The sequence below is a fragment of the Rhamphochromis longiceps genome, linkage group LG8 (genome assembly GCF_057381845.1).
Source record: "Rhamphochromis longiceps isolate RC_006_pf linkage group LG8, R_longiceps_female_GT1.1, whole genome shotgun sequence".
Taxonomy (NCBI): domain Eukaryota; kingdom Metazoa; phylum Chordata; class Actinopteri; order Cichliformes; family Cichlidae; genus Rhamphochromis; species Rhamphochromis longiceps.
Genome location: NC_140564.1, coordinates 15,278,044 through 15,300,455, shown reverse-complemented (window position 1 = coordinate 15,300,455; position 22,412 = coordinate 15,278,044). Strand labels below are relative to the sequence as shown.

General features: G+C 40.5%; 1 protein-coding gene across 1 annotated transcript in view; it reads left to right on the top strand.

Annotated features, from left to right (window-relative positions):
* trrap (transformation/transcription domain-associated protein) overlaps positions 1–22,412 on the top strand; it is an 84,469-nt gene that overhangs the window by 19,511 nt on the left and 42,546 nt on the right. The window contains exons 30-43 of the mRNA XM_085415942.1: positions 744–914; positions 1,111–1,179; positions 2,999–3,118; positions 3,894–4,013; positions 4,345–4,509; positions 4,675–4,856; positions 5,465–5,663; positions 11,102–11,230; positions 12,222–12,488; positions 15,071–15,277; positions 19,218–19,376; positions 19,732–19,869; positions 20,974–21,084; positions 21,785–21,931. Of these exons, the coding sequence (XP_085272068.1) occupies positions 744–914; positions 1,111–1,179; positions 2,999–3,118; positions 3,894–4,013; positions 4,345–4,509; positions 4,675–4,856; positions 5,465–5,663; positions 11,102–11,230; positions 12,222–12,488; positions 15,071–15,277; positions 19,218–19,376; positions 19,732–19,869; positions 20,974–21,084; positions 21,785–21,931 (2,184 nt within the window). The remainder of the gene's footprint in view (positions 1–743; positions 915–1,110; positions 1,180–2,998; positions 3,119–3,893; positions 4,014–4,344; positions 4,510–4,674; positions 4,857–5,464; positions 5,664–11,101; positions 11,231–12,221; positions 12,489–15,070; positions 15,278–19,217; positions 19,377–19,731; positions 19,870–20,973; positions 21,085–21,784; positions 21,932–22,412) is intronic.

The window sequence follows — 22,412 nt, the reverse complement described above, 5'->3', positions numbered from 1 at the left end:
TTGTTAATTCTCTCCTCATATCATTTCCGCACCCACTTCCATCTTTATGTGGACCTCCGTCAGCTTTATCACACTGTCCCTGAACCAGCTCTGGATACTTCATTAAAGTATCCATGCCATCTTAGCCTCTATCTATTTACTCCAAGCTCTTTGTCCCCTCTCCTATCAATTTATGTGTCCTTATTATTTTATTTATTTATTTTTTCTGCCACCATCACTCCTTTTCACTATCCTGTGATATTTTTTTTTCCTTGCCATTTTCTGTTCTCTCCCTTCTTTCATCTCTGCCCTGCTAGCACTAATGAGCGTTGCCATGGCCAGATCGATACAGGATGGAGTGTTTGTTCTCAACGCTGAGAGGAAAATGAATGTGGCTGCCATGCATCATTCCCTCCCGTGTGTGTGAGGGTGTGTGGGTGTGCGTCATCAGTGTTTGGTTGGCATGTGTGCTCGTTTACAGCTCAACATGCTGTCATTTGAGTGGCCTTATTACTTTAATGGAGACACAAGGGGTAGTGACCAGTTCACGGGGCTAGAAAACCTGAAAAGTCTCATGATTAGGGGGAAAAATATAGAGGTGAAATTAAAATCACTGTGTCCAAAACTTTAGTAAACATCACCACACAAATCTGAATAATATTTGAGTGTTGTATACGTGTTATATTATTAATCAAGGCAAACAAACCACTCGTCACTTTGTCTTGTTGCTGAACATTTCTACTTTGTCCATTCTCCTCTTGTAGTTTTTGGAAGGTGCCACGATTGAGGTTGATCAGATCCACACTCACATGCGCCCATTACTGATGATGCTGGGTGATTACCGCAGCCTGACTCTCAATGTGGTGAACCGCCTGACCTCTGTCACACGACTTTTCCCCAACTCCTTCAATGACAAATTCTGTGACCAGATGATGGTGAGAAACTTACGTCGAATTCTGTGTTAAAACTGGCAGGTTAATACTAAGGCATCAGCTTTTATTTATTCAAAGACTAGTTTTTGATTTTATTTTAGTTAACTAAAAATTTTTGGCACTTAGTTTTTAGTTTAGTTTTAGTCAGCTATCAAAACCTTACTTAAACACAGGCATCTTATTTCTTTTTCTTTCTCAGCAACACCTGCGGAAGTGGATGGAGGTAGTTGTAATAACACACAAAGGAGGCCAGCGGAGCGATGGCAGCGTAAGTAAACTCATTTCAGATCTGCCCACGTGTAAAACTGCAAAAATACCACAGATGGGAATCTTTGTACAGTCTTGACATGTATTTGTCTTCTTTTCTTTTGTATGTCTTATTTTAAAATCCTGCTTCAGTGTAGTACAAAAGCATTCACGGCCACTAGGACCATGTTGATACGGTCGTCTGCTGGCGCCATATTTGTTCAGGTCATCTGTTATGTCCAAAGCAAATACCATTACCAATAGGGAATGAGAAATTGCCCCTTGTTTTCAGAAAGCCTTAGTCACATGCAGTGCCCCTTCTCTGTGTGGCCTCCTCCCAGATGAGTTGTGAGTGTCCATATTACAATCAATGATTAATTAGGCACCAGGCAGGCTGTGGTTGGCCTCGTACTCTGTCTCCTCATTATCTCCCCGCAGATAACCTTGTAAAAGGCAGCGAGAAGAGGTGACAGAAAGATTGGCCAAAACACCTGCCTTTTTTTCTTTGCTCCCTACTCTGTGTGACTTCATCCTAACCCATCTGAAAGTGTTCTGTTTTAATTAGATGCAAATTGGCCTTTTGTCTTTCATGCCCTCCAAATTTTGGTCTTTGTGCCCGTTGACAGCAGACCTGGAAGTGAAAGCAGAACCAGGGTCAGGGAGTCAATTATGATAAAGGAAAAAGAAAAGTGTGGGAGGAGGAATAGAGCAGGGACGAAGAGGATGGTGTGAAGATGTGTGGGTTTTGACGGGGTGTAGTAACGAGGAAGAGTTTTTGTGACAGATAAAAAACAAAACTTACCACAGTGCATGCATGAAATATGATTATTTCTTTTCGCCCTCACTCTCTAGACTTTGTTTCAGTTACTTAAGTATTTATTCCATTGATTCTGTGTTACCCAACTAAAATTAAAAAAATATATATATATACACAGTATATTAAAGTTATCTTGGAATTTAAAAATGATGGGCTTGTCCATGTGTATCAGGCAACATATATAAGTATGTCGTCGATAAGCCAAAAAAATCATTCGATCAGTATGTTAGCTGACCTCTATTTCCAATGTGGCCCTTGCCTTTTTATTCACCGGAGGCTAAGAAAAGTTTTTCCTGCGGTCACTTGTAAAGGTTGCGATAATCTGCCCCTCCATTATCATCCCATCTTATCAGCTCACCTTCCATATTGAACAAAGACAGACAACAGATAGCCTCACAAAAAAAGCACACATGCTGTTCTGCTGACTCTGATCATTGTCTCCCATTCTGGCACAGCCTGCGTTGGAAGGTGTTGAGGTGAGATGCGACCCGGTGTTGCGCCCTCTGTTGGTAACTCTTTGTCAGTGATTGAAATTTGGTCTGATCCAGTGTCGTGCTGGTGAATTGAGCCAATGTCATGGTAGTGGTGGAGTTGCCCTGTATTTATGTGTCCATGTGTCTGTTGTCATCTCGAGAATTGTTACCATCATCTCAGCTTCACTCTAACTCTAATTTTGAGTGTCTAGAAATGTTGAATTCTGCTCTTTTATTCCCTTCTGGCATCTTGGAAGCGCAAAAGTCATAGGATTTATAAAATAACCATGTTGCTCCTTTTATTTGTTTTTACTCTGTCTAATCCAAAAGCTGGTGTGTGTGGTACTCTGCACCTTTCCTGTGGGAAGTTAACACCCTATTAATTACGAATTGCACTTTCAGTCATTTGACTGAGGTTCATCCTCGTCTTTCCACAGTGGCTGTTGATCAAGACTGTCTGTCAGGAATGATGTTTGTGTGCAGCTCATCTGTCCAAGAATTTCATCCACTCCTTTGTTCCCTTTGTTGTATGTCTTTGAATCTTCCTGTAGGAGATGAAGATCTGTTCAGCCATCATTAACCTTTTCCACCTGATCCCAGCGGCACCGCAGACTCTAGTCAAACCTCTACTAGAGGTGGTCATGAAGACTGAGAGGGCCATGCTCATAGAGGTAGGAAACCAATTGCATTATGTAGATGGAGTTGTAGGTAATATCTAACAGTGGTGTAAAACTGCATCGGGCAGGCAGTGAAAGCAGTTGGATGATTAGCAAATAGATCGCTCCCAAACAGTTCAAAAAGAGGGCGGTTTTAGTTGTTTCTTCCATTAACAAAGTATCTATCATTAAGGATTTAGACATAATAATAATGGATTGGATTTATACAGCGCTTTTCAAGGCACCCAAAGCACTTTACAATGCCACTATTCATTCACTCTCACATTCACACACTGGTGGAGGCAGCTACGGTTGTAGCCACAGCTGCCCTGGGGCAGACTGACAGAAGCGCGGCTGCCATATCACGCCATCGGCCCCTCTGGCCAACACCAGTAGGCGGTAGGGTAAAGTGTCTTGCCCAAGGACACAACGACCAGGACAGAGAGCCCAGGGATCGAACCGGCAACCTTCCGGTTACAGATGCGCTTCCCAACCCCCTGAGCCACATGTCAGAAATTAGACATGCTTTTCTGGTTATTCCGGTTATGTTTAAGAGGGTGAATGGGGCCAGAAAGTAAGTGTTGGGTCTTATTTAATAAATACAATAAAAGAGGGAAAGAAATGCTTTATATGTGATTTAGAGGATGCAGGATTAAATGTTATAATCAAAATCTTCACAAGGAAGTGATGGAGTCCATATTTACTGTGAAGTAATTCTCATCCCTTCTTCTTCAGGCTGTTTCCTTTGCTTATGTTCCTTCAGTTTCCTCATTATTTTGTCTCGCACTAGGCTGGCAGCCCGTTCAGGGAGCCTTTGATCAAGTTCCTGACGCGTCACCCATCTCAGACAGTGGAGCTTTTCATGATGGAGGCTACACTCAACGACCCCCAGTGGAGCCGCATGTTCATGGTCAGACAATAGGAGCTCTAAGTAGCCGTCCCCTCAGTCTTTTCATTGACACATTTGCCATTAAAAATGTATTTTGCTTCTTTGTTGCATTTGCAATGGGCTGTATTCGGAAATGTATTGAGTGTTTCGAGCCTCAGTGGTCCTATTAACACAGAATTGAGATGGATTGCTCCAGTAAAATTTCCTAATTTTCTTCATCGTTCAGTATCACAAGTCTGTATATCTGCTATGCACTGTTGGTGATTGAATGGGGTGGACCTTGTAGTCTATTGTTATAGTATACATTTTCTTTTGTGTTATAGTTACAGTAGGTGTTTTTGTTCACATGCAGAGTTTTTTGAAACACAAGGATGCCAAGCCATTACGAGACGTGTTGGCCTCTAATCCCAACCGCTTCGTCCCCCTGCTTGTTTCTGCTGGCACTGCAGCAACTGTTCGACCTGGATCTCCCTCTACTGCCACAGCCAGACTAGACCTGCAGTTTCAAGCTATTAAGGTATGCAGAATTCAGTCTGTTCTTTAAGGTGGACTCACATTCACACAGTTGTTATACTCAGGGATGTCTCGGCAGTTTTTGATCCAAATCTATATACAGCTTAACTCATATTTCTGTTATTTATCCTTAACTAATTTAACCTCGTTCATCTTCACATCTGTTCAGATTATTAGCATCATAGTGAAGAATGATGAGGGCTGGCTTGCAGGGCAGCACTCCCTGGTCAGCCAGCTGAGGCGAGTCTGGGTCAGCGAGGCCTTCCAGGAAAGACATCGCAAAGACAACATGGCAGCCACTAACTGGAAGGAGCCAAAGCTGCTGGCCTATTGCTTGCTAAGCTACTGCAAGTAAGTAGATTTGCTGAAATTGTAATGAAAATGAAATGTTGCAGTTTTCATAGATGTTGCACACTGAATTTGCCTGTTGATATGAAATGTTGTCAGTGGACTGATGTGAAACCCCAAAAACAGCAACCAGGCAGTGCTAATGAGCTTTGTTGAAGACTTAGTGACCATTAGAGTGTTAGTTGATAGTTTCAGTAGTGTGAGCACTACAGGTTAATAATGCACATTTTTAAAGTTACTGCATTTTCCAACTTTACTCAAGTGACATTCCAATCACAAATGACCTTCTGACCCTTTCCTTTCTGTGTGAGCACTGAGAAAGTGCTAGCACACTTGGTGCACTAGGCATTTAGCAGATGTTTATTTCAGACCTTGCAATTAACCCCCAAACACTTCAGCCAGTAATTTTAGCTTAGTGTAATGAGTTCAGTCAACCTTCCTTTGACAAACAAAGTTCTGCTTAGAAAAAAATATATATAAAAGTGGCTAATTAACAGTGCGTTGGTTTCTAAGGTTATTTGAAAGTTGTGTTTTATAGTGTCCCCGTTGTTAACGTTAGCCACATCTCTTTGTGTCTGTGCACTGAACTTATCCACTCTCTCTCTTAATAGGCGTAACTACTCTGAGATTGAGCTGCTGTTCCAGCTGCTGAGGGCCTTTACGGGTCGCTTCCTGTGCAACATGACCTTCCTGAAGGAGTATATGGAGGAGGAAATTCCCAAGAATTACTCCATTCCTCAGAAACGTGCCCTGTTCTTCCGTTTCGTTGAGTTTAATGATCCCCACTTCAACGATGAGCTTAAAGCAAAGGTATGTATACATCCAATCAGACGAAAAACGTTAGTTTATAAGTACAGGCTGCAGATATTTACCCTCTTTTGAAATTGACATTGAAGTGATGCCTGGAGGTAGAATACAGTTTTGCGTATGACATGCTGAAAAAGCAGTGTAGCCTAAACTGATCCAATAGCGCGATCAGTAAATGTATAACATGACAACAAGCACTATACTGTTGGTATACTGTTTGTAGTTAAAGTATCCGACTGGTTGTCTACTCTTTTATGATGACACGAGCAGCATCCACAAGGCCAGATGTAGTAACTCACATTAGCGATGATGGTGCACTTAAATATGCTTTCAGGTCAGCACTTCTGTCTCTATAATCAGCACGACGCACAGTATCCCAACCTCTGCCTACGCTTCCTTACAACATATTGTGCGTCAGGGGGATAAATGCCTATAACCCATTTAACAAAAAAAAAAAAAAAGGAAAAAGAAAAAGTGAAATATTTTGCAAATAAGTCCATTCCTCTATTTAACTGAAAATCATGCAAAGACAGCATATCTGATTTTAAAATTGGTACTATGTTATTATTAAATATAAGCTTATTTTGGAATTTTATGTATTCATCGTTACACACATGTAAGACAATAAATGATTAATCAACTGAAATTCATTGGATATTTGTTTGAATGGTGTAGTTTAATTCAATTAAGACTATTTAAAACAGTCATCCCTCCACCTCTGACCAGAGATCTCATACTATTTGCACATTTTAAATACATTTGTTGACCAAACATCATATTAATCCTGTGAAAGACTGACCCATCCAGATGTATCCACCCCATGCTGAAGTAAAACAGGCTGCAGCTCCCCTTTGGCCTGGTGTAGAATAGGCACTCGAATGATGGATGGAAGGTGCTTTGGCAGTGTGTGTTGAGGGATTATTATGATGGTAGATATGTAATACCATTCCTGTCAGACACTTTAACATCTGTGACCCATACTGACCACGGCTGAATAGCACACACTGATTATGTGTGGGCACGCATCCAGAATGAACGATATCGAGCCATAATGCAAATATTTTGCTGCATGTTATGTGTCATATTTTGGTTTTATTGCTTCATGATGCAGTGTCTGCACAAGCAATCATGGACTTTATTTTGTTTTATGTAGTGGAGTTCTTCAGGTTTGCATGTCCACAAAAGCTGGATTTTGCAAAACAAGATGTTTCAATTTAAAACGGGACTCTAAGGACATCTTGTTGTCATTGATGCAGCAATTTTAATACTATAAAGCAGCCTTATTAAAAATAAAACAAAACACATTTGATAAATATGATCCTTTTAAAAAACTCATTGAAAATAACACTAAATTTATGTTCTGGGCTTTTTTTCATTGTAGAGAGAGAGATTTAATAATATCATATTCATCATAAGCTCCCCATCTCCACGGCTCGATTACTTTCCTTCTCAACTATTGGACATGCAGCATTTAGGGACCTGATCTGTGTGACTTTTATAGTTAGTGTTTTGTACCAGAAGTTCTTTGATAGAGTGGGGAAGGTCATTTTGTCTGGTTCTAGGACCTCAGAGGCTCACAGATGAATGCTTCTGTAGTCTCTACCTGACCTGCTGCTGCAAGCATTACAGTCATTCAGGCTGCATTTTAATTAAGCTCCCTCTCCCACATGCAGGCATCGGCACAAACACACACCCACACCCACAAACACATATTTCGAACAGCTGTAATGGCACATAACCTGGCACAGAGAAGCAACAGCACTGCTGTTAAGTCCAAACGGGTCAGTGGGGAAGGCCTGTCCTGGCACACAATAGCACATACCCAAGTGGTTGTGTGGTAGGCACACAAAACTGTAGACTCACAGGCACACCATGCCATGTGCACACACACCACTAAAATCCAAGGACAAACAGTGTTTCTGGTGCTGCTCACTGCACCTGTCCCTTTTGCTTGTATTCAGTTTGCATTCCTTGAGCTGCATACGGGCTCTGAAAATGAGAGGCAGAATAAAGGCAGAGGAGAGAGAGTTCAGCCAGCTCATTTCTCTGTATTTTTCTTTTTGGGTGGAAATGCTGCATTAGAATTTTCAGCAAGGTTTACTCTCTTAGCTAGCAGAGCTGCAGCACCCCCCCCCCCCCACACCCCCCCAAGCAAAATTTTGCTCCTATTGTTGTTTTTCCGCCTTAATTGTCCTCCGCTGGTGTGCAGCAGATGCTGGCTGTGCAGATGAGGCAGAGACCCAGACTGACAGGCGTGATGTGTTTCTGTGCGAATATGTTTGTGTTGATTGGTGTACGAGTAGTGAGCATGAGAATGAGCGTGGGTGTTGCCTCCATTGACATTTAAATAATTGCCTGTAGCATTTATCATAGGAAAGTGTGTGAGTCTGTGCGCTTGCAGTTTCTCGGGAAATCTGGGAGTTAGAAATTCAGGTTCGTATAGAACATCAGAAAGGTCCAGGAGAGTATTTCAAACAGAGGAGTGTCTAGAGAGAGAGAAGGAGAGAGACAGCAGAATGGGACAGCAGCAATGAATCATCTACGGTAGTGCAGGCTGACCCCGAGCTGCTGGTACTGCTGCTGTGTTCCTTCTTTTTGTTTTATCCAAACACTTCTTATAGAAAACCATTTTTGTGCTGCTCTTCTATTCAAAGGCGTTTCATTATTTGCAGAATCCATCTCCAGTCGACGAGCAAACAAACAAATATATGAAATTTATGATGTGCCGTGCATCTGTTTTGCTTTCTGCTGCTTCTTTGTTCCAACATGAGAAAGAGTGTAGTAGAACATTTTTTTACAATATGTACGATTAATCCCTTCCCCGAGTAGAGACATTAAACAGTAAGCACGTGTGCAAGTTTTTAATACCTGTACCCTGTCTGGCACAATAATCTAAACAGCGATGAGGAAGATTAAGGATTCTTGACAGTTACATCATTTAGATGAAGGAAGACGATTGTTAAAAATTAATTTGATTTTTCACATTCAAAATATTGTTCTTGAGCAACTCTATTACTAACATACATTGTCTTTTAGTTAACATAATTATTATTCAAACAAATAATCAAACCATTTTAAGTGAATCACGTTATTGAAGCCGAGTTCTTAACTTCATCTACTCTCCTTGGTTATGTGCACTCAAAGGGAGACTGCATCTCTTTATCTAGTCATGTGTAAAATGAATGTACTGTTTACATCTAGTAGTGATTGTCGTCATCACACATTCATTGTGGCTTCGAGCCATTCATTTTTTTCTGGTTTATATAAAGACATTAAAAGACCCCCCTTCAACCACCCACCACTCACCACCCCAGTTATCACAGCTCCCCTTAATTGAGTTCAAAGAGGAAATCTATGGGCACTGCAACTAGGGCTGCTCGATTATGGCAAAAATGATAATCACGATTATTTTCACTGAAATTGAGATCACGATTATTTGACGATATTTATTTAACCCTTTAAGACCTACTATAGAACCAAGTCCACCAGAGCTTATATTATTTTTTTTACATGCTGTAGTGCCATTTGTGGGAGCATTTCAAGTTGCTATACATCAATACAACTGTTATAGCCCATATTTTAATAATATGTATGCATTAAGTCCATAGTAATTACATAAATTGCAAAAAAGTGCAATAAACTACAAAAAAAATTGAAAATCGCTTTTGTTTTGTTTACATATATTTCTACTTGGAGAAATTTAAGAGGCTTATCCCTCAAAACTTTAAATACAATAAAGTTGCAAAAAATAGTTTCCCACCACAGGAAATTTATTTTGAGTGTCTTCATAGTTTTATTTTGGAGATACAGCAATTTTTATATACTGCAGGAAAAACAAAAAACAATCCTATGATGCAAATTTGCAAAGAAAACAGCATGTGCATCATTTCACTGTGGGAAGTGTTACGAACAGCTGATAGGAACGGCAAAGCGTGTTTCTGGAATATTATGTTTCTGTTCCTGCAAGCGCTTTTTATGCAATTTTTGCAAAGCTATATGTGGAACGAAACCGTGACCGAGGACAAGCTGATGGCATCAGATGTAAGTACAACTCCTCCGGTTTCATATGCAAAACAAATTATTGCGCTAGCTTACACGGTTCAGGTTCTACAGGGATTTAAAAATAGTTAAGCAAAACGGAGCGTGCTGCTCTGACCGGCTTTAAAGGGTTAACAATGACTTTAAAAAATAATATAAAATAGTGTGCAACACCACTGAAGTTTTTTTTTTTTTAAACTCTCTTTTCAACCAACGGCAGTCACTCTCCAAATAACTTCTGCTTAGCTTTCCGAGCTTCCCTCGGGTCCTCTTAATCAGCGGTCTCCAACCTTTTTTGCGCCACGGACCGGTTTATGCCCGACAATATTTTCACGGACCGGCCTTTAAGGTGTCGCGGATAAATTAGGGAGGGGCTAATAATCGGCTCAGTCATTTTTAATGATCGTTGAAAGCCCAGATCGTAATCGTGATTAAAATTAGATTAATTGAGCAGCCCTAACTGCAACACACACACACGCGCACACACACACACACACTTGTTATATGTGAATTGAAAATGAAATTTAAGATAATTAAGACACCTGCAGAATGTGATCTAGGCCACTCGCCCAGAACTCCTGCAGGAGCACATCATCAGTGGCATTACAAAATGATGCTGTTATCGTACAATGATTGATATCAGAGAAGCTTAGAATTAATAGGAATAGATGACACTGAAAAACAGAGTAATGCTCAGTGTGTGTTCAGCGTGTGAGAAAGAGAGCGAATATTGTGCTAATGGAGGAGATGGAACATATGCTACCACAGCTCATTCTCCACTGAGCGATGCCCTGTCCTCCCAGTGATGGATTGAATAGGGGTGTTCATTAATAGATAGCAGCTTCTTTAATAAATGCAGTCGTTAGCTGTATAGTGGTTGGGTTAGTTGGATTTTACAAACTAATCAAGCCCTCATTCACATTCCCTGTTAAGATACTCTAAATCTTATTGACTTTTGTTTTTGCTTTAAATGCTTGTAGATTAATTAAGGAAATACATTGTTTCTTTAGTTTTGCCTCAGAGAGGAAATTGTTTTCTTTTTGCTCTTTAAATTATTTATTGCAATCATTTGGTGCCACATTTGACATTGCTGTGGTCAAATGTGTCTTTTTTCTCTCTCTCTGTACAATCCAGTTGTTTTTATTATTTATTTTTTGCTGTTATTATCAGTCCGGAAAGTATTCTCTTCTTGTTCCTACCCCTTTCTGTGTAATCACTTATGTATTTGCCACTGAGGGCTGATTGTGTGCAGGGTTTTCTTTAATGTAGGTTTGAAAAGGGTACACTAGGTGATTTCACTGATTAGTTTCTCCTTTCTTGAAAGTGTGCTATCGGTGGAATCATCCATTGTAATCTCTCTTGAAAGGGTCAAAGCTGTAAACTCCACTTTTCTTCTTTAATAGGTGCTGCAGCACATCTTGAATCCAGCCTTCCTGTATAGCTTTGAGAAGGGAGAAGGTGAGCAGCTGCTCGGACCGCCCAACCCTGAAGGAGACAACCCTGAAAGCATTACCAGTGTCTTCATCACCAAGGTACACATGCTATCTCTATCTGTCTAAATCCATAAAATACATGGATTTATTATCTTGTTATTCATATTTTTCCTCTTCTTACCGTTCTTACCATTTTCTTCTCACAGTCAGCAGACAACCCTTGCTGTCTGTTTATTCCATGACTTTGTGTCTCTTTGTGTTCCTGTTTCTGATTTCATTACCTGCTGCATTTCCTCTCATAATGTCCTATCAGCCCAACATCTCTCCTTTCTGAGTCATCATCAGCTACATCCTATTTAGTCATCTTCTTCTCTCATGGCCTTACACTTTAATTACTGTCATTTCATCTCTTTCTTCTTCCTTTTTTTCCCTACATGTCTTTGATTTTTCTTTCTTCCTCCCAGAAGCTCCTCTCTGTTTGTTATCACGTTTGATTCATCAGACTATAATTTCTGGTGTAAATGTCACATTGTGACCATGCTAAAGGTCAGCATGTTTGTTTGTACTGTGGCAGATCTCATCACTGACTAACACCAATCCTAATGGCTGCTAATAGCTCCTCTACAGTCTGGATAAAACTGATTTCCTACCTCACCTCCCTGTCTCCCTATGTACTGTGCTGTCTTCTGTACATTCTCTTTGGGGAATTGGTATTTGGGTGGTTTGAGTGATGCAAGGTTTTCAGTATATGTAAAATTAGATTGTGTTGTTGTAAAGTGTCATTCAGAATCAATGAACTGTGTTACACTCTAGAAATTTAAGTACAGATTATTCAATAGAGTGAGTTTCGGCTTATTGTTTATCTACATATGAGGAGACTTATTGATCTCCAACTGGAGTTGTTAAGAATTAGCATAACAGGGCTAAAGTATTTTTTGTGAGAAGTTTTAGTAGTGTTAATACAACATCCCACCAAGTCAAGCTCCTGAAAATGTTCTGTGCCAATTCTGCTATAGATTGCAAAAACGGTATAATTTTCCTGTATTGCCCAGCAATTTTTAATGGCACTTCTTTCCTATCCCTCTCCAAGGTTCTGGACCCGGAGAAGCAGGCTGACCTGCTGGACTCTCTGCGAATCTGCCTACTGCAGTTCTCCACCCTGCTAGTGGAGCACGCTCCCCACCATATTCATGACAACAACAAGTCACGCAACAGCAAGCTGCGTCGTCTTATGACTTTTGCCTGGCCGTGCCTTCTGCCTAAAGCCTGCGTTGATCCTGCCTGTAAATACAGTGGTCACTTACTGCTGGCCCACATCATCGCAAAGTTTGCCATTCACAAGAAGATTGTCCTGCAGGTGAGAGCTAATAAATGTTTCAATGCCGAAAAGGGACACAACAGAAAAATGACAAAAGATGGATTTGAAAATGGAACATAGCAGATGAATTCACAGTAGAAAACGGCGTACACTTAGAAAGGTACCTTTGCTTTCTGAGTCACACTTATGAAGAAAATGCTGTGTAGTTGTGAAGTCAGAGGAACTATTTTGGGTGCCCCTGGTTCACTAAAGCCCCTTTCAGCCATGCACTTCCATTAATCTGTCGGCCTCTGAATGTGTCAGCTTCATGGCCAAATGAGCACCTCAATGGTTTTTCTGTAAAAGTTTCAGACGACGGTCCTACTATGTCAGATTTAGTAATATTTACATATCACTTTCAGTGCTGCAGGAGCTTGAACTGCATGCAGTCACATTAAAGAGCAAGCCTGCAGAAGATTATGATGTACTGATGTAAGAAAGAACTAAGAAAGAAATCCGTTCATCGGCAGACTTCTGAGATCCTGTGCAGGCTTGTGGCTGACATGGACAGAGATTTTAATCAAAGGCTGTCTTCGTCTAGAGGTAGAGGGAATATAAAGGACTGGGTTAGCAAAGAGGCAAGGGAGTAAGAAGTGCAGGAACAGGCCATGCAGATGGCAGTCTTGAGTGCTGTGAGTGCCATCTGCATGGCCTGATCTTCTTTTGTTTTTCGAGTTAGATATCCAGCATTATGTTACTTAATGTATTGCCTGCTTTCATGCATCTAACAGATGAGCGTGAAAAGGCAATATTATTATTCATAAGTTGTGCGTCTTGTTTTATGTTGAGTTTTTGAAATATCACTTCTTAGTAGAGCTGGGAGATATGAGATTTTTTCATATCACGATATGTTTTTTTCATTTCAGGCGATAACGATATCTATCACGATATAAGCCAAATAACTATATTTGTAAGATTTAAATGTGCCGTTGCTCACAAGTAAAATGTGAAATAATCAGCAGCTTGTTTTTATTTAAATATTTATTTCCCATAATAAGTTCAACAGGGTAGATGTACTTAAGGAACATGAGACTTTTTCAGATAAATAAAGGCAAATATTGCAAACTACACAAAAGGCAGCCGCTAAAGCGTTTAAGTTTCAAAATAGAACAAACGAAACAGACTAAATTGTCAATTCCACTTAGAAACAAAATATTAATTCTAAAAATAAATCTTAGTTTGTTTTACAGAAGAACAGACAAAACTGACTAACTTTTGTCAATATCAAATAAACTGAGAACTAAAAGGAAATTCTCAATCTCTCCTTGTTGTATAGCTGAGCTTTTCAAACAGTTTTAACAGTTACTTTAGTCTGACAAAAGCCGAATGACGAATTAGCGCTTCCAGTCAGAGACTGAGGCTACATCCACACGTACACGGGTATTTTTGAAAACTGAGATTTTCCGTTTTCGTTTTAAAAAAATAATCCCGTCCACACATAAAGGCAGAAATGAAGGAAAACGCTGCTATGAACATGCCAAAGCAGCAGGTGGCGCTAGATTCCTAACCGTGCAGAAATGTTGGCCAATCAGAAGTCTAGAAGCCTCGGTGGGAAAAAGTAAACAAAGCTGGGGCATAGAAGCAGAACCGAGTCGTATGTGTGGACGGACAGTAACTGTGTGTATATGTAAGCATTTAAACACTGCAGAGAGTAGAATTAACAGTAACAGTATTGTAGAAATTCATTTCACCGAAACAATAACGTGGCGCACAGTGTGACGCATGCACCAGTTTATTGTATTTCCAGACTTGCTTTCGGCACAATTTACAGTGCACGCTACTCTGTTTTTTGTCAGACTTGAAATAGCCGAAATACCTTCACACTACGGAACTTCTATGGCTCTTCCGTTTAACAATCTCTCCGGCATTGGAACCATCATCTGTTTTCTCTTCGGTCACGCTCGGTTGATTTTTCTAGTCGGCACACTCATTTCCTCCATTACGCGCTGGCTCCATTACCCGCTGGCTGCTTCCCAAACAAACACACGTGCGGCTTGGCACTTGTGCTGTAGGTAACAAGTCACGCGACGTGACGCTGCGGCTGTGATTGGTTCGGCTCTGCGCTACTTAATTTGGATTGGCTGACCTTTTTTTTTTTTTTTTTTTTTTAAGAGGACAAGAGCGGCGAGGTCTATCGCGATAGCTTAATTTCTCTATCGAGTAAAAGTTATATCGCGATACATATCGTTATCGTTCTATCGCCCAGCTCTACTTCTTAGATTACCCCACTTTTAAATTTTGTATCTTGTGTTGATGGGTTTAGCAGTTGTGGAGCCAGCTTAACAACTCAAGTGATGAAGCATTTGCATTTATGCCTGTCATCAGCTTCTTTCATTTTTTTCCCAACTCTGTAAGGAAGGTGTGTGTGTGCGTGTGTGTGTGTGTGTGTGTGCGCGTGTGTGCGCGTGTGTGCGCGTGTGTGCGCGCGTGTGTGCGTGCGTGTGTGTGTGTGTGGGGTTTGTGTGCTTTTTCTATCTTCTCTAAATGTGTAGGCAGGAAAACAGCACTTTTAAGGGACAGTAAATTTTAGCCAAGTATATGGTATGTTGGTAAATTAGACATGCGATCTCTGCTCTGTACAGGTCTTCCACAGCCTGTTGAAAGCCCACACAATGGAGGCCCGGGCCATAGTCCGCCAGGCTATGGCCATCTTGACTCCGGCAGTGCCTGCACGCATGGAGGACGGCCACCAGATGTTGACGCACTGGACTCGCAAAATCATTGTGGAGGAGGGGCATACTGTACCACAGCTGGTTCACATACTGCATCTCATTGTGCAACACTTCAGGGTGAGTAGATTTAAAAAAGAAAAAAAAAAGCACACACATTAATGCAACTTAGGCAGCAGCAGACTTCCATATGTCAGACCACTACTACCAAAAGTATTGAGTCCCCATGATATCCTCCTGGGATGGATGGAGCTCTTCCTTCTGTCATTTAAATTATTTATGACAGATTTGTTATACCACTTAATAATAGCAAAAGTAATATGCTTCTGAGGATGACAGTAAAAACTTAGGTGTTATATTTGACAGTTCGATGTCTCTTGAGAAACACTCTAAACAACTTGTCCGGAACTGTTTTTATCATCTAAGAAACATTTCTAAACTCAGGCTACTGGTGTCAAAGGCAGAACTTGAGATGATTATTCATGCTTTTATCTCTTCTCGTTTGGATTATTGTAACGGTCTTTTTACGTGTCTTAACAAATCAGCTCTGGATCGCCTTCAGTCTGTTCAGAATGCAGCGGCAAGACTTTTAACTGGTACAAACAAGAGGTCACACATTACTCCAGTTTTGGCTTCTCTTCATTGGTTGCCTGTAAATTTTAGGGTTCATTTTAAAATTTTAGTTGTAACTTTTAGAGCTCTGCATGGTGAAGCTCCCCAGTATATCTCTGACCTGTTGAAACCTCATGCTTCATCCCGAGCACTTAGGTCTTCAGGTCAGAGGCTACTGGTGGTCCCACGTACTAGATTTAAAACACGTGGGGATCGGGCTTTTCAGGCACTGGCACCTAGGCTGTGGAACTCTCTGCCGTTGTCTTTACGCTGTCTAGACTCTACTGACTCCTTTAAAAAGCAGCTGAAGACATTTTTATACAAACGGGCTTTTAACTAATTTAATTAATTTTAACTTGTATGTCTGATCTTACTGTAAAGCACTTTGTGATTTTTATCTGTGAAATGTGCTATATAAATAAATTTTACTTACTTACTTACTTACTTAAAATATCAGCGTTTTCTGTTTTACGATTTCTTGTGTTTCGAGGTGAGCTGCCACCACACATACTGAGATGTTAAGTGCCACTCAAGTGCACACATAGACATCCATTTAGTGTCTCTGCCGGCTCTCCTCTCAGCATGCTCACTGCAGGGAACCACGTGGGGGGAGACTGTTGAGACGCTAATTTTACTGATTATCTAAGTGCTCTGAATTACATGACACATCTTTCCTAATGGGAAAGGAGCATACTCATTAAAATGTAGATGATCTTATGCAGACCAATTAAAAATGTTTATGATTTTTTTGTTAATTTCAGTTTTATATTGGTTGTAGCCAGATCATTTGTACTTTGCTCTGTTATCAAGTCAAAAGCTGGACTCTCATGTCTAATTATGTCAACCGCCTGGTGTCCACAGTTGACTTAATGCAGATACAGCATTAAACACACCCTTCACAGCAGTGATCAGTAGAGTCAAAGAGCAGCTCATGTGGACTCGTCATCAACAAAAGCAAATGATCATCGAGCTTGCTTTTCGCTTTCCTCCATAAACTTGAAAGACACTTGTGCCCTCTCGCTTCTTCAGCTGATGTTCACCGCCTCACCAGTCAGAGAGCGACAGTCTTTTAGCAGAAGACTGACATTTCCCTCAGCTTCCCTCTCTATCTCACTGACAGGCCGCTCTCACTGGGCCAGATGACTAATCTAATGTAATCACATCAGCATAATTACACTGGGGAGGAGATAATGACAGACAGATGAGAGACTTTGTGCATGTGCGTTTGATAAAGAAATGGAGAGATTGTGTGCGTGTTTGTCTGTGTGCACATGTGATGGACAGGGCTTAGCCACTCTGTCATTAAGGGCCTGTGAAGTCCTGCTCTATCGACTATAATTACCCTCAAAGTGAGAAGCTTTAATATTCTTTGACACTGACAAAAGCCCTCAGATAGACATCTCATCTCTAGCTCCTTTGTCTGCATGTGTGTTTGAGAGTCCCAGTTCAGTTTTCGGAAGCTAAGTGACTCTTGAGCGTGACACTTGAGTTGGGCTAAGTGTGTATCATCATGTCCTTGAGACTAAGTAAGAATTTGATGTCAGAGTTTGCCTATTCTGACTAAAAGTTTCAAAGTGATTGAACACCCCATTTAACTTTGCATGTGTTATCACTCTAAAATCTAAACTGGTAGGTCTGGAGTACATAAAAACAAACTTTTCCTGTACATGTGTGGACTTGCCTTTATTTTTGTCCACCTCCCATATATTAGTGCATTGTGCATAGACTAGGGGTGTCAAACGTACGCTGTCCACATTCGGCAAAACAACAAAAAAAGAAAAAGAAAGGAAGGGAAAAAAACAAAAAACTAATCTGTACAGTCTGGGCAATGAGCTACCAGGAGCTCATTTTATTTCTGTCATTTTATTTCTTACAAATTAAGTTCAAAGAGTTGCGCTGACAGATTACTTTCTTTGCCGCAGCAGGTTTTCTTCATCATATAGAAAAACAGTTAAATATGTAACTTCTTTATACTAATAGAAAAGGAGGCTTCACTGGTACAGCCCGTTTTTAACATCAAAGTGGGCTGTATGTGACCCGCCATGTAAAAGGAGTTTGACACCCTGGTTTACACTAGATGTTTTGCAGCAGATGGAGCTAGCACAAGGATAAGCTTCCTGGGAGTCGTTCTGTGTGATTCTAGTAGAAGCGCAGGAACAAGATGCTGCAGCAAATGACATATGTAGGCCATTGTTTGGTTGCTTCTTCTGTTGCTAATGCAGTGGAAGAAGGCCTCGTACAATACTGTGCAGAAGTCTTGAGGCATTCGTCCTTGCTTCTATTTTTTTGCTTCCAAGGAGCCGGATTTTCCTGTTTCTTTTTTAAGTGGGCTTGAGCAGTAGTTCTCCAGGCTTTCTGAAGGTTTTTTCTTTCAACGTTGGCTGCCTTTCTGTTTGTTTGTTTTTTAAGTTAAAGCCTCTTAACACTGACCTGTGAATATTCAAGCATACAAAAGGCACCTAACTCAACTTTTTAATTAAATCTAAGCAAAGTATCAAACATAACACAATATGACAAGATATTCAGAATTTTTTGAGGAACGTTTTTTTGGACTCACATTTTTGGGCTGCAAGTACGACAGAGAACTGTTTTTGTATGAGTAATGGGGTTTTTTTTGGTCTCGCAGAGTTTAAGTGGTTCCACTTCATGCAAAACAAGCTTGTTTTTTTTAAAACCCGTAATCTTGTCATCCACACTAGTTTTCCACTCTTCCAGACTTCATCTGGTTTTTACAGAGTAAAGGTTCAAGTTGTGAGAGATACAGATGAAAGGAACACACGCCCCAAGCCACAGTGCAATTTATACTGACGTTTAAATTCGTCTGGTTAGCCTTAGGGGCTATTGTAGTCACTTTTTGTGCCTCTTTTAAACTCTACCATTGGTGCTATCTGTCTGTGGTGCTTTGTGGAAGAAAAAATGCGCCAGTCCCTCCTGACAGCTTCTGTATATAATATTAAACATAAGCTTTTGTGACACTCTATCTTTTAATCATACAGTTAGGTCCATAGGTTATTCAACAGTAACACAAATTTAGCTCTTTAAAGAGTGTGGAGTGACTGTTTATAACATTGTCTGCAATTTCTAAACTGTTGAAGGGATTTAACAGATGCACTGCATTAAGTCACCACTTCAATCACATGGTAATTGCAGGATTTCAAATGTATTGTGGTGAAATAATGGCTTATGAGGCTTTTTGGACTTAAGGGCGACTTAAGTAATTGTTTTCTAACAGTTACAAAATAATTAGAATTTTTAAAAAAAACCCACATACACCAAAAAACCAAAACCAATACAAACCTGTGTTTTGCATAATCTGGAGTGCTCTGATGTCAAAGTGGATGATGTCAATTGAATATTAGCAGAACAAGGGATATGAAAATATTGCTTGTTTATAGTACTTCAGCATTATGATACTTTTTCAAAGTTATACCTGGTGCTCCCCCCCCAGGTGTATTACCCTGTCCGACACCACCTGGTGCAGCACATGATCAGTGCAATGCAGCGTTTGGGCTTCACTCCAAGTGTGACTATAGAGCAAAGGAAGCTGGCTGTGGACCTGGCTGAGGTGGTCATCAAGTGGGAGTTGCAGAGGATCAAAGACCAGCAGGTAAACCACATTATTTTTACTGACTTCTGTTGATGTCAGGAGTACCAGTTTGGGATGGTCGTCTAGGATGTTGACATACAGAGTCACCAAATTATGTTTCTCACTTCTCACAAAAATCTTTTTCCTTCAGACTGAAGACACTCATTAAGTCACAAAATAAACCTTATTCATCATAGCAGTTAAAGCGTTTCTTGAGCCGTGTACCATAAATGCTCATTACTTATGTTGCTATATGAGCTAGTGACAAACTTCAGCTTTATTGCATTGTACAGAAAGAGACATACTGTGGTTATATTGTGTTAACAATTGGATTTGTCTCCTCCTTTCTTGTGTGTACCTTTCTTTGGCACAACAGCCAGAATCTGAGGCTGAGGTAGGTCCTGGTGGTGAAGGGACCAGTGGGGCTGCTGTGAAAAGAGGCCTGTCTCTAGAATCCGCCGGGGCTGGACAGGACGTCAAGAGATTCCGTACAGCAACTGGAGCGGCTTCCACGGTGAGCTCAGTTAGTAATTAGTCAGATGCCAGACGAATGTGGCTGTGACTGATGGGCCCTCGTGCCCCAGACAGAATGTCTTACCTTGAGAGTTCTCACTTGATATCCCTGTGTTACTTGCTTCTCTAAGGGTGTTTGTTGTGCAGTTTGAAAGCTACTAATAAGACAGCCAGTTTTACTTTTTTGTCTCCACAGTCATTTATTGAATGAGTCTGAGGGGGAAAAATTGCTAACAGGATTGACAGCAGAGTTGTTGCTGTTATCCAGCTTGTCTTACAGCAGTATGGCAGCGTCACATATACTTCATCATATCCCTCTGTGGTCTTTTGTTTTGAGGTCTTTTGGGATACCTTTGTTGTAAAATCGCCTGTTCAAAATTTTAATCAAATTTGTTAATTTGCACTAATGCCAATCTTTCTAAAGGCAGTTTATACTTAGATTAAAGACTCTGAAATTGCCTCGTGATGTGCCTGACACATCTGGAGTTCTGCCACAATCAGCTTAATGTCTGCATGTCGTAGATTAGAGGGCATAATTGGGCAGTAACTACACGTTTTAAAGAAAGCTTGTTTTATGTATTAAAGTGTTCATAATGAATTCCAAAATGTAAATGTCCTTTAAAGTATGTCGATTTACAGATCACAGATTTATTAGCCCTGCAACAGAGTGAAAACCTGTCTCTCGCTCAGTGACAGCTAGAATAGGCTCCAGCCCAGCTACAATCTTTAACTGGAAAAACCTTTAAGAGGATGGAAGGATGAATGACACTTACAAAAGTAAAACAAATACTTAAAGGTTATTGTAATAAATATTTGTGCTCTTGTTATAATTTCTGTTTTTTGTGCCTCTTCTTGTGATGTCAAGATAAAAATGCGTCTTTTTAACTTGTCAGAATTTGTTTCTGCTTAAGCTGAGGAAACATTAATTGCCCAGAAAGTTGTCAGAAAAGTTATCAGACTTATTGTGGCTGGAGCCTCCTCTTTGTAGACCGAAAAACCCTTTGTACAGCATTTCTGCCTTTTGACAACTTTCTGTAATCATTCTTTTGTCAAAAAAGAAAAAAGTTTATCTATATTTGACAGATTATAATGTTTGTGTTTGTAGGTATTTGGCCGCAGCCAGTCCATGCCAGGCACAGAGAGCATGCACAACAAACCTGTTGAGAAACAACATACAGACACTGTGGTCAACTTCCTCATCAGGATTGCTTGCCAGGTAAGACCTCAGCCACAGCCACACACACACACACACACACACACACACACACACACACACACACACACACACACACACACACACACACACACACACACACGTGTTTTGCCATCCATTAGTCCTTCCAAGTAGGCACAATTATTCTAACCACTCGTTTGGGTGAGGATAATGCACACACAAACACACACACATGGAGTCACTCTAGAGTCATTGACGACCTTGGTTATTAGGCCTGAAATAGACTGCTGAGATTTCACTCACCTTGACTTTTCCTACTTTATTTTTTGGGCCAAGTTTCATTCTCACTGTTCAGCCAAGCATCTCTGTTGAATATAACCTTCCCTATAACCACTGGGGATCACTCGGTGCTCACAGAACACTCTATAGCAACATAATCTTTTCTTTGTATTCCTCTCGATAACAGTGTAGTGTGATACTGAATTGATCCCAGTAGAAAAATTATGTCCTCACTGGCCCGAGGGATTGTGATCAGCCAAAGGACATCACACCTAGCGCTGATAGGGATTCAATGTGTTTTTCAAGGATACCTCTCTAAAGTGCATGCTTATCACTATAAAGGTTTGCACAGGGAATGTTGATTGAAAGATGGTATCCATCCTGGATGGTATCCATCCAGCCTCTTTTGAACTCCAGCTGCATGAATTAAGTGCCTAGACAAATATGTTCCTTTCTTTTCTAGGTGAACGATAGCACCAATGTGGCTGGATCTCCAGGGGAATTGTTGTCTCGCCGTTGTGTCAGCCTGATGAAGACAGCCTTGAGGCCTGACATGTGGCCTCGTGCTGAGCTGAAGCTACAATGGTTTGACAAGCTGCTAATGACAGTGGTAAGATGGCATGTACTTTGAGAATGATTGTTACATTAGACTTCATGCATGGTTCATATTGCCAGATCCATACAAGGTGATAATTTAGGTGTGAAACCTGTCAGTACTGCTGTTATTCTGCACTGCCTTTCTGAGTAATCAGTTGTCATTGACTGTGTTCAGACCCGTCTAAGTAATAATTGGTCTAAAAGTTTCTACTATTTAACCATGGTGAATATTACTGTTTGGGGTATGTTTAAAAAAGAAACCTATATCTGTGTAGAGTATTCATGTAAGTTTGTTATTTGGACTTACTAGTAAAAGAATTTTTCAAAGTACTTCAGTCAAACTAGTCTGAATAAAATCAAAATATTCAATCTTTGTGTTGTTGTTCAAGCTCCAAGCAATAAGCAGCAAACAGCTGAGGATAACTAATAGCTTCCCAGAGAGGTTTTCCCTGTCCCCGCTTAAGCTCCGTCTTAGTGTTTGCTCTAACACCTCA